The sequence below is a fragment of the Euprymna scolopes genome, chromosome 31 (assembly GCF_053919585.1).
Source record: "Euprymna scolopes isolate OS-2025 chromosome 31, ASM5391958v1, whole genome shotgun sequence".
In the NCBI taxonomy this organism is placed as follows: domain Eukaryota; kingdom Metazoa; phylum Mollusca; class Cephalopoda; order Sepiida; family Sepiolidae; genus Euprymna; species Euprymna scolopes.
The window spans coordinates 89,617,718-89,632,611 of record NC_136512.1 but is presented as its reverse complement, the minus strand read 5'-3'; the positions used below and the strand labels follow the sequence as shown (position 1 = coordinate 89,632,611).

At 34.0% G+C, this 14,894-nt stretch overlaps 1 protein-coding gene across 2 annotated transcripts in view; it reads right to left on the bottom strand.

Moving 5' to 3' along the window:
* The window catches only part of LOC145255853 (rRNA methyltransferase 1, mitochondrial-like), a 30,913-nt gene extending 16,283 nt beyond the window's left edge, over positions 1–14,630 (bottom strand). Inside the window, exons 1-5 of one of the 2 annotated variants that reach the window (XM_080114613.1) lie at positions 14,530–14,630; positions 7,102–7,274; positions 5,945–6,179; positions 3,256–3,314; positions 576–639 (exon numbers count right to left, since the gene is read on the bottom strand). In XM_080114613.1, the coding sequence (XP_079970739.1) occupies positions 576–639; positions 3,256–3,314; positions 5,945–6,179; positions 7,102–7,265 (522 nt within the window). In that variant the 5' untranslated portion in view covers positions 7,266–7,274; positions 14,530–14,630. Of the gene's footprint in view, positions 1–575; positions 640–3,255; positions 3,315–5,944; positions 6,180–7,101; positions 7,275–14,511 lie in introns of both variants that reach the window. The other variant, XM_080114612.1, reaches the window with a different exon arrangement.
* Positions 14,631–14,894: the final 264 nt, after the last annotated feature.

Genomic DNA, 14,894 nt, shown 5'->3' with positions numbered 1-14,894 from the left:
TTTTTATGGGACACAAGAATGTAGATAAAAATCCACCTGGAATGTGTATGTGTGCACAAATCCGCTTTTATCAGCATCGCCGTAGCTCAATATCTAACAGAGTGTTGAAAAAAAAATGGGCATTTTCTGGATTATTTGGACTACTGTTCTCATCTTGTAAACTTTCTTCAGGTGTATCTTGTTCAACTTGGGAATCTTTATAGAATTTCAAACGAAACACTATTTAATTATTAGGGGTAGCATGTTCTTGTTCCATCAGCCATGACTGGGTAGAATTTTTAGATAATTTGCAATTGTATATTGTTCACACTGATCATTCAACCTTCAACCTCCAGAAGAGTGTAACTTACAACTGAATTTTACCAAGTAATTTATCCACTTGCAGACAATTCTAGTGCAATTTTCTTTTTTTGTGACTTTATCTATTATTTATGATTACTGGTTCCTTTGTGCTAAATTCTATACTAGGTTGGCTTAGTAGGTGAAAATTGCACTCAAGATGAGAACAGTAGTCCGAATAATCCAAACAATTTGAAATATCAATGTTCATCTAAAAAATTTCAAAAAACTGTCACCTGAATTCGATGAAGTAGAATCCAAATGGGAAGAGATTCTTTTGCTGACATTTTGTAGGCTTTTCTGTAAAACATTTTTAAAAATTGAAGATTTCTTATTATTTTGACATTAAAAAAAAATTGCATAAAAATTAAATGCAAAAAAACAAAAAAACAGATTCCAAAAAGAATTCATTTTTTTTTTAATATAAAACTGAAATAAAACAAAAACAACTATTGAAGTAATAAAAACATACAATGCAATGGAGTTTTATTATCATTTTGAATTTTTTCTATTCAGTAAAATCTTCTTTTTACATTTTTTAGGGAATTATAAAAGATGAAAGAAAAAAAAAATTTAATCTGCATTTGAAATTCTATTACTACTTTATCTTGAGTGTCATTTTCAACCATGATGCCATAAGTATATTGAAGAATTTTTACTTGGAATGCGATTTTTAAACGTGCCCCATACTGTAAAAGTGCCAAACAATCTCCATTCCATTTAAAAATTTGCAAAGGCTCCTATGCACAAAAAAAAAGCAACAGTATTTGTACAGTTTAGTCAAGACATTAAAAAATGAAAATATCAAAAAAAGTTTAAATTGTATGTATCCGTTATGGAACGAAGTTCTCTGAAAAAAAATTTCACTTAATTTCATAAAGTAGTTTTTTTTTTACAGCGAAAAAACAATTTGTTATGATACCGAGCAAAATGTTCAATTTAGCTAGTATTAAAGATGGGAAGGGGTGTCAGCGCTTTAATTGGAGTTATCTCCCTTTGTTATTTCTAAAATTCAAACAAAATTTTTTTTTATAAATCTAAAATGGCCGCCTTCAACACGCTCACATAAAAACATGTTTTTCCACTGTAAAAAAAAAACTACTTGATGAAATTAAGTGAAATTTTTTTCCGGAGAACTTTGTTCTATAACGGATACATACAATTTAAACTTTTTTCGATATTTTCATTTTTTAATGTCTTGACTAAACTGTACACGTACCAAAACAACCGAAGAAGGTCGGCGGTAACATAAGCTGAAACATTGTTAAAATAACAACCAAGATGCGAACAGCAATTCAAATAATCACAATAGTCGATCCTTATCTAAAAAAATCCACAAATTTAAAAAAAAAATTTAAGAAAACTGATTATGGTCCAGAATTCACCCTACATTAAAACAAAGAAAAATTGGCATGATGTCATAGCTCATAGCTGTGATGAAAAGAAAATATCATATTCCAAAAGTCATATAAATTGAGAAATGACTGTCTCACTCACTATTTTGAAAAAAAAAAACAAAAAAAACAAACTTAAGAAACAAAGGGAGATAATTCAACAATAATTCATACTAAACTCATGTAATGCTTACAAATTTCAATTAATCACTTCAAAATGATTTTCTTTATAAAAATAAAACTACTTGATCAGTTCATATGATTTTTGGAATATGATATTTATCGTTTCATCATAGGTACGTACGTCATCCAGATTTTTCTTATTTTTGATTTTTAATATTAAATTCTGTATCATGTACATATCCATGATGAAACGAAGATATCAGATTCCAAAAATCATATGAACTGATCAAGTAGTTTTATCTCTATATAAATAAAATGAACTCATTTTTTCCCGTCTGATTTTGACATTAATAGGATTAAAAATCAAGATATTTCATGCAAATATAATATGCACAAACGGCAGAACAATATCTGAGGTGTGTTATAGGCTTATTATTTCTCAAATTCCTCGATAATCTTAGATTTCTATACTTTTTCTGCTGAGAAGTCACGGCCAAAATCGGTTAAGATCAATGGAAGTGGTAAAATATTTTCTCTCTAATAAATTCCTCCTCCCCCTGCCACCACTTAACACCGTTTGGGGATCGTTCACAAGGAACAGTTGAGAAGAGAACACCGGTTTGGCTTCGTAGTTCTTTCATGTGAAGTTATTTAAAATCACTAAACTAAGCTGCAGTGCTCTGTGGCATAGTGGTTAGCGTGCTGGACAATTCACATTATATTTTCACGTTCGCGCCGACCTACCGTAGTGGTTTTTTTTTTTTTTTTTTTTCCCTAAACAACTGGAATGGACTTTTCTTGGTGGCCGAACTGTTAATGTTGCAGATGTTTTTTTTTTTTTTTTTTTCACACTTTATTTTCCTACTTTTACTCATGACTTCGGGTTTGATCCTTCCTACTTACCTACCATAACATTTTTTAAAACTCTCCCCCCCCCCCGTCCCGGAAACAAACACTCGGGCAACGCCGAGTATCCCCGCTAGTTTTTAAATAAGAAAATCACATTTCATGAGTAACCATTTAGCGGCTGTCTTGTCCATTATTTTGAAAGCAATCTAAAACGAAAAATAAAGGGAGATAACAAAAAGAAAAATAATAAAGGGAGATAACTCAACAATAATTAAAACTTGCAAGGTTTATGTTGCCTACAAATTCCCATTAATTGCTTTACAAATAATTTTTTTATATAAAAATAAAACTACTCGATCAATTTACATGATTTTAGGAATATGGTCTTTTTTTGTCATGGGTTCATACATCATGCAGAATTTTCTTTTTGTTTTTAATATAGGGGAAATTCTAGACAAGAATCAGGACATTTTTTTTATGATACAAAGAAAACCAAATCAAGTTATTATTTTTTGAAAGTAAAAAAATTGAGGGATGCTTTTTTTTTTACCTGAACTCGTCAACGTCAAGTGTGTCTACCTTTAACGAAGAAACATCCAAACAAACGCCCTGGAGAGAAAAAAAAGAAAAAGAAAAACACATTTATGTCAATTTTGAGATCTGTTATATGAAAGGAACTATGTGTGTGTGTGTGTGCAAGTTCATTCTCTATGAACTCAAAAATGACTGAAATTTCACACAAATGTATTTTATGTGCCTGGCAGTGTTCTTAGTAGGTTTTGTATCAAAATGTCTTCAATAATTATCAATAATCGAAAAAATCCAATGAAAGAAAGAACAGGCGATTTTGACTAAAGTCAACACCTTATACAGCCTAACATTACAAGTGCATTTGAGAAGTTTTATTACCACACAAGCTGAAAGGCCCAACATATAAAATCAACAATAAGTTTTTTTGATATGACAGGGGCGTGTTCAAAGTAAATGTTTCTGTTTAGAGCACAATTGAAGCATAATACTTAGACCATAATTCCAAACCATTATATATAAAAATAATTTTATAAAATCAACAGTAGATTCTCTACAGTGCAATGTAAACTACAATGTATTGTGCACCACGATTGGTCCCCAACTAAAGCAGGAAATCAATCGATTTTGATGACAATGAAAATAAGGGAGTTCGAAACATTCGTTGATCATCATTTAATCCCGAACAACATCAGGTCCCTCTGCCAGTTCTTTTTTTATAAAAGAAAAAATTTGTAGTTTTTTTTTAAAATTTTAACAAATTTTGGTTATAAAGTGCCTTCATTTTGTAGAAGTGAGATTGACAAAATCCAATAAACAAAATATTTAGAAAATCAGCAGGAAGACCTTGCATTGCCCGGGATTCGAACGAGAAAGTATCAGCCACTGAATCAGTTTATTAAGATTTTCAGATTAAGATTTAATTAAATAGATCACTCCCTTCGGAAACAAGATTCTACTTTTTAGGCGATTACGCATGAACATTCTTTAAAACTTGGATGAAAAAAGAAAAATAACATAAAAGAATTATTTTGTATTTAGAGTGGGAGATCAGTTTTGTATATAAATTTAAAATAAAATTGTCCTCATTTCCAGACCATTCTGAACATTCATGTTCATAATTTCTTTTTTTTTTTTTACCACTGATGATAAGTTTGACTAGAAAGTTCATAAAACAAACATAATCACTTTAAAAACTTGGTGATCCCCTCCTGTAACTTTTTCCAGGAACCAACACGTTGTAGTCTCAGTTGCAAAGCAAACAAAAAATAGAAAAGAACTCCAACTTGCTTCTTTGTTTGTACAACAATATTTATTTCCTCCTTCTTTTGTTATCGCTGTGACGACTCACGTGATCATCTTCTTGAAATTGCCTCCTAAATTAACTTATCTCTGGCTAGAACTTATTTCTTCTCTCTTTCTCTCAAGTCTATTATTTTTACTCCCCCCCCCTCCGTTAACCCATTAACCATTAACCCAAAGTCAGTGGCAAGCCTCCCCATCCTCCTATAATTGTACGAAGACCATCTTAAAAGCACACAAAATTTATCTCCCATAGACAAAAAACAATGGTTAACTGTCCTAAAATGCTAGAATGACTCAAAAATGGGTGATAATTCTTAAATAATTTTTGTTCTCTTTCATTAAAGTTTTTCAGAGTGTTCCGACGTAATTGCCTAAAAAAGTAGAATAACATATTTTAGAGAGGTGATCAGAGGAGGAGGAGGAGGAGGAGGAGGAGGAGGGGGAGATTACAGACGGTTTTAATTTACAACAATACCCAAAGAAATATTTCAATATATTCATTTGTAAATAGTCCTAGATTTCAATTTCAGTTTTTTTGTACATAAAATGCATTACAATTCAACGTTGAGTTCTCGAACTTCTTTTCTTTTAATGAATACATGGCATTTTTAAGGAATTGCAGCATATTTATGTGCATTTATTGCAGATTATTTGGAAACTTAATTTCTGGAGATTTTCAGTGGCATAATCTGATTCCTTGCACAAAAATACACTTATATGTCAAATTTCATTGCTTAATCTTGTGTTTTAACAAAGATATAACATTTTTACTGAAAAAGTAGTGTAAAAAATGTGACAAAACGCATATGGTCTTAAAAAGGGAAAAATATTAAAATGTGTGAGGCTTAAAAATAGTCATAACGTCCTTAATTTTAATCAGATTTTCAAAATTTAAAAGATTTTTTTCTTAACTCATCAAGATTTTTTTTGTATGCCATTATTGAAATATTTTAAACCATTAAAATTTTTTAAGGTGTATTACTATTTTATGATTTTTAGTATATTGTAGCCATTGATTTATTTCAAAATCTCGGTAGTTCGAATTGAGTTATCTCTCTTTATCAAGTACAGAAGGTCAAGACACACAGTTCTCACTTTGTCATGAAATATGATTTTCTTAAGTTTAAAAAAAATAAAATACTTGATCAATTTATGTGCTTTTTGGAATATGACATTTCTGTTCGGTGATGGTTACATACATCATAAAGTAATTTTGTTTTGAATTCGGTTGAATTCTGAACTTGAACCAAAGATTATAAATGTCTAACAAATTATCCAAACTTTTGCAACACACAGATTTTTTTATTAACTTATATAAAAAAAAAATGACAAAAGGTGAAAATTAACATTTTTTTTTTAAAGATTTTGAATTTTTTCCCATTGCTACAAGAAAACATTGCACTCACCTGATGTGGTCGGTTTCCTGATAGTCGATCAAGAACAACTTTGTCGCTCGGCATCACCGTGATGCCCTTTTCATTGCACAACGTTACAATTTGTTGGTGAGGGTCAGATAATTTGTTCACAGATGCTTGCAGGTACAATTTGTAAAAAGTCCGTTTCTCCACGTTGAGGGCCAATGTGACAGGATGGACGCCAAACAGAAGCTCGCCGTTGATTACTGGGATCATCTGAGGTTTTCTAAAAAAAAAAAAAAAATTTTGTCGGTTCCTCACTCACTCAGTAACAACATCTTTCGGACATTTTTTATGCTTAGCTTAGGAACATTACGCTAAATACATTTTTTGCAACGATGTTGCGTCATTTACTTTCAAAAAAGCATTTGGTGCTTCTATGATACTAGCTTGGGTGCCCGGCATTGCCCGGGTGTTTGGAGGTGTGTTGAGCCAAAAAAAAAAAAAAAGTGGTAGTAGGCAGGCAGACTCGAACCCGTGACGCGAAGGCAGAAAAGAAAGTGGAGGTGAGTGTACGGGTCTGGGTTGAGTAAAAAGAAAAAAAGAAAAAAACAAAAAAACTGGGAGTAGTAAGCAGGTTCGAACCCATAACGTGCGAGGAAAAAGAGGTGGAAAAAAAAAAACACTTTTATCATCAATGAGCCGCCTATCGTAGTTGCGACGTCACGGACGGTCGAAATAATGCCTTTTATGCAACGTCGTTTATGCAAGCTTTGAATGACTTGCAAAAAATGTCAGCGAAAAAAACGACCTTCCCTGTAGAAAACTGCTCAGTTGAGGGTGAAGAAATTAATGTTTTTGGCCAACTTTTTGATATTTGTTGTCCGAAGAATCAAGCTTCAAAATGATATCAATCTCGTGAAAATCTGTCACCTCTGTCAAAAGTTTTAGGCAGACATACATACATACATACATATATTTAAACAGACAGGTGAGATTTATATTATAGATGGTCAGGACAATCGCCTAGTATGGGCACTGCTTGGACAGAAAGAAACTGCAACCTACTGTCAATACAAGTGCAAAGAAAACTATGGAAATACATCAAAATACTTTGGAGAAATGGCGTTAATGAAGTTTAGAATGATGAGCAACAATGAATTCAAAGAAAACGCAGAGCGAGAAAAAAGTCATGGAAGAATTCTTACCGTTTTTTGGATTTACCTTTTCCTGTCAGTCCATAATTGTATTCTGGGAGAGAAGATTTCGTTTTTGGCAAAACATTGTCGCAAAAATTCCTGTAGATTTGAAACTTTGGTAGAATTTGAAGAGACAAAATCTTCGAACGAGATGAAAATAATTTGATCACCATATTTTTAAACTGAAATTCAAATAAAAAAAAAATTCAAACAAACAAAAAAATACTTTCAAAAAAAATTAGAAAAATAAATTTTATTAAACAATTTTTTATAACTGCTAAAATCGAAAAAAAATAGCACAAACTAGAAAAACACACGGAACTTATATAAAGCAATTTGACCAAAATACAAAATAAACTAGTTTGAAAATTTAAAAAAATAAAAAGTGTCAGCAAAAATATTCAGCATTATTTAATAATGCATAATTATATACATATATATTATTATTTTCTTTTTTTTACATGGGGGTCACCACTTATCAAGGCCCGAAGGCCACTCAGGGATAAGGGTTATTGCGTGTACAGTAATCAATGAGATAGTGTTGTAGTAATCATTAGTATTGGGGGTTTTGATAGAGTGTCTTACTTAAGGGGCGGTTTGTCAGGAATTTGTTTATGTTGGACTTGAAGACGTTCAAGTTGTAGTCAGGTGGGAAACAGGCAAGCGGCAGAGAGTTCCACTGGCGTGCAGTTCTAAGAAAGCAGCTTTGCTCATGGAATCTACATTTGGATTTAGGCACAGATAAAGAGTGGGGAAAATTATTGACAGTAGTTTCAGCCAGACGGGTGTTTCTCATGAAAGATTGGTGAGGGGGGGGGGACGAGGGATTGGAGCTCAGACGAGCACTTGCCATGGAAATAACGATAAAATAAAGATAGGCTCGCAACGTCTCTTCTGTGGGAGAGAGGTTGCAGGGAAGAGAAAAGGGCATCCCCCACTAAACCACAAAGTCTATTTTGTACTCTGTCAAGGCAGGATAGGCTGTTTTTAGCAGCTCCTGCCCAAATGTGGCAGCAGTACTCTATCCTTGGACGTACTTGGCTTTTATACAGATAGAGAATTGCATCAGTAGTGAGATATCTTCTGGAGCAGTAGAATGATCCCACCATTTTTCCAGCGTTCCTGCCAACAGATTTGATGCATGTGTTCCATTTCAGATCAGTTACGTTTCCACCCCGTTTTCCTGATCAGCAAGAACAACATGCATCATTTCTAGATCTGTTTCTGACTACAGTTCCCGATGATTGTATAACAAAAGCTGACAGCCCACTCGGGAACGCTGACCATGCAGTGATAATAGTAGAAATTGCCCTAAATTCTAGACCCAAAACTGAAGAGCCAGTGCTCAAAACAACAAGATATTATAAAAAGGCTGATTGGGAAGCCATCAGAGATCTTATCAGAGATGCCCCACGGGGAAATATTTTTTCTCTTCCTGCTGAACAGTGCGCAAATGAGACCACTGAATGGTTCGAAACAGCAATTGAAGCACATATTCCCATGCGGAAATTTTATAGCAATGCCCACTCTCCCCAATGGTTTACTTCGACTTGCGCAACTACCATTGCTCAAAAGCAGCATGCAGATTTCACCAACATAAGTCCAGTTCAAACAAACAGAAATATATAGAAGCTAGAAGTAACGTAAAGAAAGAAATAGCGACAGCTAAGAGAAAATTTACTGAAACCACTAAAAAACGCATCAAAGCACAAAAATTAGGAACTTGTGACTTCTGGAAAATCTACAACAGTGTAGTAAATAATGGGCAATCAATAATTCCCCCACTAACCAACAATCACGAGGTTTTTTGCTCAGCAACCGACAAGGCTAATATGCTTGCCAGCTGGTTTGCCTCGAACTCCACACTGGACCCTTCCAACCACTCCCTGCCTGACTTTCCTTTGCGGACAGATGCCACGCTAGACGATCTAAAAATCACCCCTGCTCAGGTACATGCTATCATAAAAAATCTTGACACTTCAAAAGCATGTGGACCTGATCTCATCCCAGCTGTGCTATTAAAAAAGTGCTCAGCCGAAGTAGCTCCAGTTCTCTCCAAATTCTACAACAAATGCCTTAATGAATCATGTTTTCCGGGCTGTTGGAAAACTGCTTCTGTGGTACCAGTATTCAAGAATTCTGGTGAAAGAACTGACCCATCAAATTATCGCCCCATTAGCCTCCTCCCACTTTTCGCCAAAATATTTGAGACCATAATTAACCATGCTCTAGTCCAGCACCTTACAGATGCTAAACTTCTGACTGACAAACAATATGGATTTAGACAAGCCCATTCCACAGCAGACATCCTCACTGTAATCTCTGAACGAATATACCATTCACTGGACAAAGCGGGGGAGGGCAGAGCGGTAGCTCTAGATATATCTAAGGCTTTTGACAGGGTATGGCATGAGGGTCTCCTCAGGAAAATTAAATCATACGATATCACTGGTAGAATACTTAACATAATTAAATCCTTCTTAGATAAGAGAAAAATCTAGGTTGTCCTCGACGGTCGTACATCTAAACAGTGTGATATAAATGCGGGAGTGCCTCAGGGGTCTATCCTTGGGCCTCTATTGTTCCTAATATTTATTAATGACTTCCCCGACAAAACTGCCTCTGAGATGGGTATATATGCTGATGACACCACACTCTATAACAGGCATGTCAGGAAAACAAATGAACACATAACTACAGAAATGGCAAAAACACTAGAGGATGACCTCCAATCTGTAGTGGAATGGGGACAAAAATGGATGGTCACATTCAATGCTGCCAAGACTAAACTGGTTTCCTTCAATAATTACAAGAAACCTTCTCTGCACCAATGGCAATGGCCAGTGACTCCCTGTCTGAGAGTACATCTTTCAAACTACTTGGCCTAACGTTCACAGGAAACATGAGTTGGAACAATTATATTGAAAACATTGCCAGGGCTGCTGCGAAAAAGATAGGCTCCCTCTACCGTGCTAGAAAACTACTGACACCTGAAAGTATCCTGTACCTCTATAAGGCCACCATTCGCCCATGTATGGAGTATTGTTGTCACATTTGAGCTGGTGCATCTGCTCCTAGACAAGGTTCAAAGAGAGTCGCCAATCTGATAAGCCCTGAACTGGCATCTAAGCTTCAGCCTCTGTCCCATCGACGAAACGTTGCATCCCTCTGCCTGTTCTACAAGTATTTTTATGGTGAATGCTCTGACGAACTGTAGACACTTGTGCCCCCACGACATAGACACCCTTGACAAACCCGACAGGCAGCTAAATCCCACACCCACACAGTAGAGATCCCTAGATGTAGAAGATCTTTCTACTCCAGTAGTTTCTTCCCCAGAACCGCTAGACTCTGGAATTCCATTCCAGGTCCCTGCTTCCCTAACTGTGCTGACATGCAGAAGTTCAAGTGTAACGTGAACCGATATCTTGCTGTCCAAATCCCAACATAGTGCCCCAGCAGTTGCTGCCCCTGATAGTAGCCCCCTACACCAAAGTGGCAATGTGCCTTGTTTGGGGTGAAAATGTAATAAAAAAAAAAAAAGAGTAAAGGTCAAACCCAGAAGTTTATCAAAACATGGAGCCTCCCCAAGACGAGAGCCATCCATTTCAATTGATGCCAGATGGGGATCAGAGCGTTGATGATGTAAAGATAGAAGCTTGGTTTTGGATGCATTAAAAGTGACCAGACACCTCTTCCCCCATTGTACCACGCGCTCAAGATCAGAGGAGAGAGAATCAGAGAGAACTTTGTCATTTACGGCCTTTGATGTGTTGCCATAGATGGTCGTGTCTTCAGAATAGATGTCAACGAATGATTTAAGTATGTGTTTTGGGAGATCATTGATGTAGATCAGGAAGAGAGTTGGGTCCAGGATTGACCCCTGGGGGACTCCAGCATTAATACTGTGGGCCTCTGATTTCTGCCCATCAACCATTACTCTTATGAACCTATCAGAGAGAAATGATTTAATGATTGAGAAAACATTTCCAGTAATATCGTAGCTGGAAATCTTGTGAAGTAGGCCCTTATGCCATATCTTATCGAAGGCCTTTGATATGTCAAGAGCTATTGCCCTGGAAAAGAAACCTTTGTCAAGAGATTCACTAATCCTATGTGATATAACCGTTAGCACATCTGCTGTAGATCTTGCAGAGCGGAAACCATATTGCATGTTACTAAGAAGGTTGTTTCTGTTGAGGTGGTTGACTACTTCTTTATTTAATATGGATTCCAACAACTTACTCATGGCACACAGGAGACTTATTGGTCTGTACTGAGAGGGAGATGACTTTTCACCTGAATTCTTAAATACAGGGACTGATGAGGTTTTCCAGGGTGTTGGAAAGCACTTCTCCTTAAGGCAACGCTTAAACAGTTTTGTGAGTAGGGCAAGTTCTTGTTGGAGCTTTTTCAGCACTATAACTGGAATGCTGTCAGGGCCAGTTGCTTTACTGGAATCAAGGTTCTTGATTAGCTTGGCGACCTCACGTACAGATATTTGTACGTTGCATAGCGTGTTGTCTGTCACAGGAGGAAATACAGGGAGTTGATGGTCATTGTCGCATAGGGTAGGATTAGCTGCAAAGTTCTTGGCAAATAGTCTGACCTTATATATATATATATATATATATATATATATATATATATATATATTGTATACCTGCCTAAAACTTTCGACAAAGGCAATGGATTTTCACGAGATTGGTATCGTTTTGGAGCGCGACCATTTGGACAACAAATATCGAAAAATTGGCTAAAAACATTAATTGCTTCACTAGGTGTGTCAAAAACTTTGTGAAAAATATTGAATAATACAACCCCCTATCTTTCCAAGCTTATAACTACTCGAAAAATGTAATTCAAACCCTAATTTTTTTTTCAATTAAAGGAGCAAGGACCAAGGTTTCATTTAAAAAAAAAAAACAAACAAAAAATACAAACAACGTGGTATTTTTTAAAAATGGTTTTAAACTTCGGACTTTACAGGTAAATTTCCAAAAAACTGTTCTTTTTTTTTTTTTTTTTAAATTAGAATATATTATTTATTGATCTTTTATCTTCAATTTGTGATAAAACTTTGGCACATAAATTATTTACTTATTAATAGACATTTCAAAATGGGAGGGGGGGCGTGAATTAATTTGACCTCCTGTCTTTCCAAGCTTATAACTACTCGAAAAATGTAATTCAAACCCTAATTTTTTTTTCAATTAAAGGGGCAAGGACCAAGGTTTCATTTAAAAAAAAACAAACAAAAAAACGTATATCTTGGAAACTACTCGTTTGCTGGAATTTTAAACGTTATTTTCGTTTTCAACATCCTCAAAATGTCTTAATTTTCCAAATTTTTTTTTCTAGTGTAGAAAGTCAGTTGTCTGCCCCTTCCTGGTCTTATATTCCAAACATTTCCAATAGGTGTCGATAGCAGTATATCATTCAAAAAACAAGATGGCGTTAAGTTTTTCTTTGAGGAAATGTCTCATAATATTTGATTTTCTTAAATAAAAAAAAAAACTACTTGATCAATTTACGTGATTTTTGGAATATGACATTTTCATGCAGTGACAAGTACGTACATTATAAAGATTTTTTTCAGATTTTTATAGTAAAAAAGATTACTTTAGGACCATTTATAGACTTGCACCAAAAATTGATATAAACTTAATATTATTGTTTTTTTTAAATTGCGTTTTTCAAATTAATATATACTATAATCTGTTGAATTGCAAAGAAAAAGAAACTTCATAAACATTAATTATTTTTTAAAAGATTAAAACGATTAAAATTCCATTATTTCAAAATGTTTCGTTACAACATAGATTTTTAATTGTGTTTAATTTTTTTTAAATATTAAGTTTTTGCATAAACATGGTTCTTGTCAGCTATTTTATCGCCAGATTAAAACCGATTTGAAAATATTATTGCACAAATATTAAGCATTTTGTAGCCCCCCCGCCTCATATTTTGTTTGTCTCTTTTTACCAAACAAAATATGGAAGCCCGTAAGTAACCAAAAGAACATTCAGTAAAACCGTATTTCATATTTAATATACAAATGTTTATATTATTAATCATTAAACTGTGTAAATCTTAAAACCTAACAAAATTATAACAAAGATTAATTATTAATTGAAGTTTGAAGAAGATAAACAAAGGTTTTAAAAAATCATTAAGTCGCTTCTGCTTTTCCATAGTTTGTATAGTTAACACAAGTCTGACGTCACGGGAACATGCGCACCCGTTTTTCACATTGTTTTGGGGGATACCTAGAGATCTAATTACCTTTTTAAATTAAAATAAAATAGTTCACTATAAATAGGCGATCGAATTGTTACTTAAATGACTTTAACTCTTTAAAAATTCTTTTACATTAATTATTTTTATACTATTATTAAATACTTATTAAATTCTTTTACAATAATTTCAATTTTTAAATTCTATCTTAACTTTGGAAAATTCTTTTAAAATATTATTTTTTATACTATTAATTATTTAATACTGTTTTTAAATCTGTTTTCTAATATTGCCAATTGCAATATCATTTCTTTTTATCATTGCTAATTATTCTATTTATAAAATTACGTTTAAAAAATGTTTTAAAAATCCCTGCATTCATAAAAATCATTTACTGTATTTATTTGCTTCCCCACCAAAACAAATTAGGCACATGTTAAAAACCCCAGCTCCCTTAAAAGTAGGCATGCCCTGGTTACCAAAAATAATAATTGTCCCAGTATATAGGGTTTCCCCTTCATTGACTGGTACAGACGTCATAATTTCGCTATCCACTCAATGGCATTCTTTCAACCGGGGTAAGACAACCGCTATTCCTTTTTTTTTTTCTTCCTATTTTAGTTTCCTTAAAGTGCAAGAGGGCCTAAATTTGTTGGTATTATTATACAAACACCGTGACAGCGTTAGGGTTAGGGTTAGGGTTTAGGGTTAGGGTTAGGTTTAGGGTTAGGGTTAGGGTTAGGGTTAGGGTTTAGGGTTAGGGGTTAGGGTTAGGGTTAATTCGCTGTCACGGTGTTTGTATAGTTTTACCAATTTGTTTATATGAAGAAATTACTAGGTGGTCAGAAAGTGGGTGCTCATTTTACGTTAAAGTTATATAGGAAAGTGATCCCCCAACTTTTTTGAAAAGCAATTTTCGCATATCATGAAAACTACTTATCTGCCCCAAATTTAAATGTGATATTCTGTTTCAGCACCACTGAAAACTTATACAAGTCATAATTTTAAAATTTGCGGGGAGTTGGAAAGAAACTTGACATTGACCCAACATCATAACAAATAAACTGAACGATGGATTAATCACAAAATAATAATTTAAAAATATTCCATCATGTGACGAAATAATTTGTTGAAAGATTTTCTTCGAAACGGAATCAAAAACTACAAATATTTCAAACTTACGACCCAAAAGATATTTACATAAAGCACGTGTTTCTAGAGGTTAAAAACAGTTCACATTTTCACACGGTGTAAACGGTGAAATGTAACCTTACAAATAAAATGTCATTTTTTAATTAAACTCGTCCCACGGTAAATAAATCACCCGTTTTTATTTATTTATTTTTAAAACCATAATTCATTTAGGGTTTGTATTACTGTACACATAGATTCAAAAACGTTGTCAAAAATCAAATATATAACAAATAAATGTTATCAAAGGCAAGATAAATTACTTTTCTACCAAACTGGATATATTTTTTGTGTTTTTATTGTAACATGTTTATTCAGCTCGAAAAACATGCAGTGGATGTATTGGAAATTCAAAATGGCGCCTTATTCTCTCT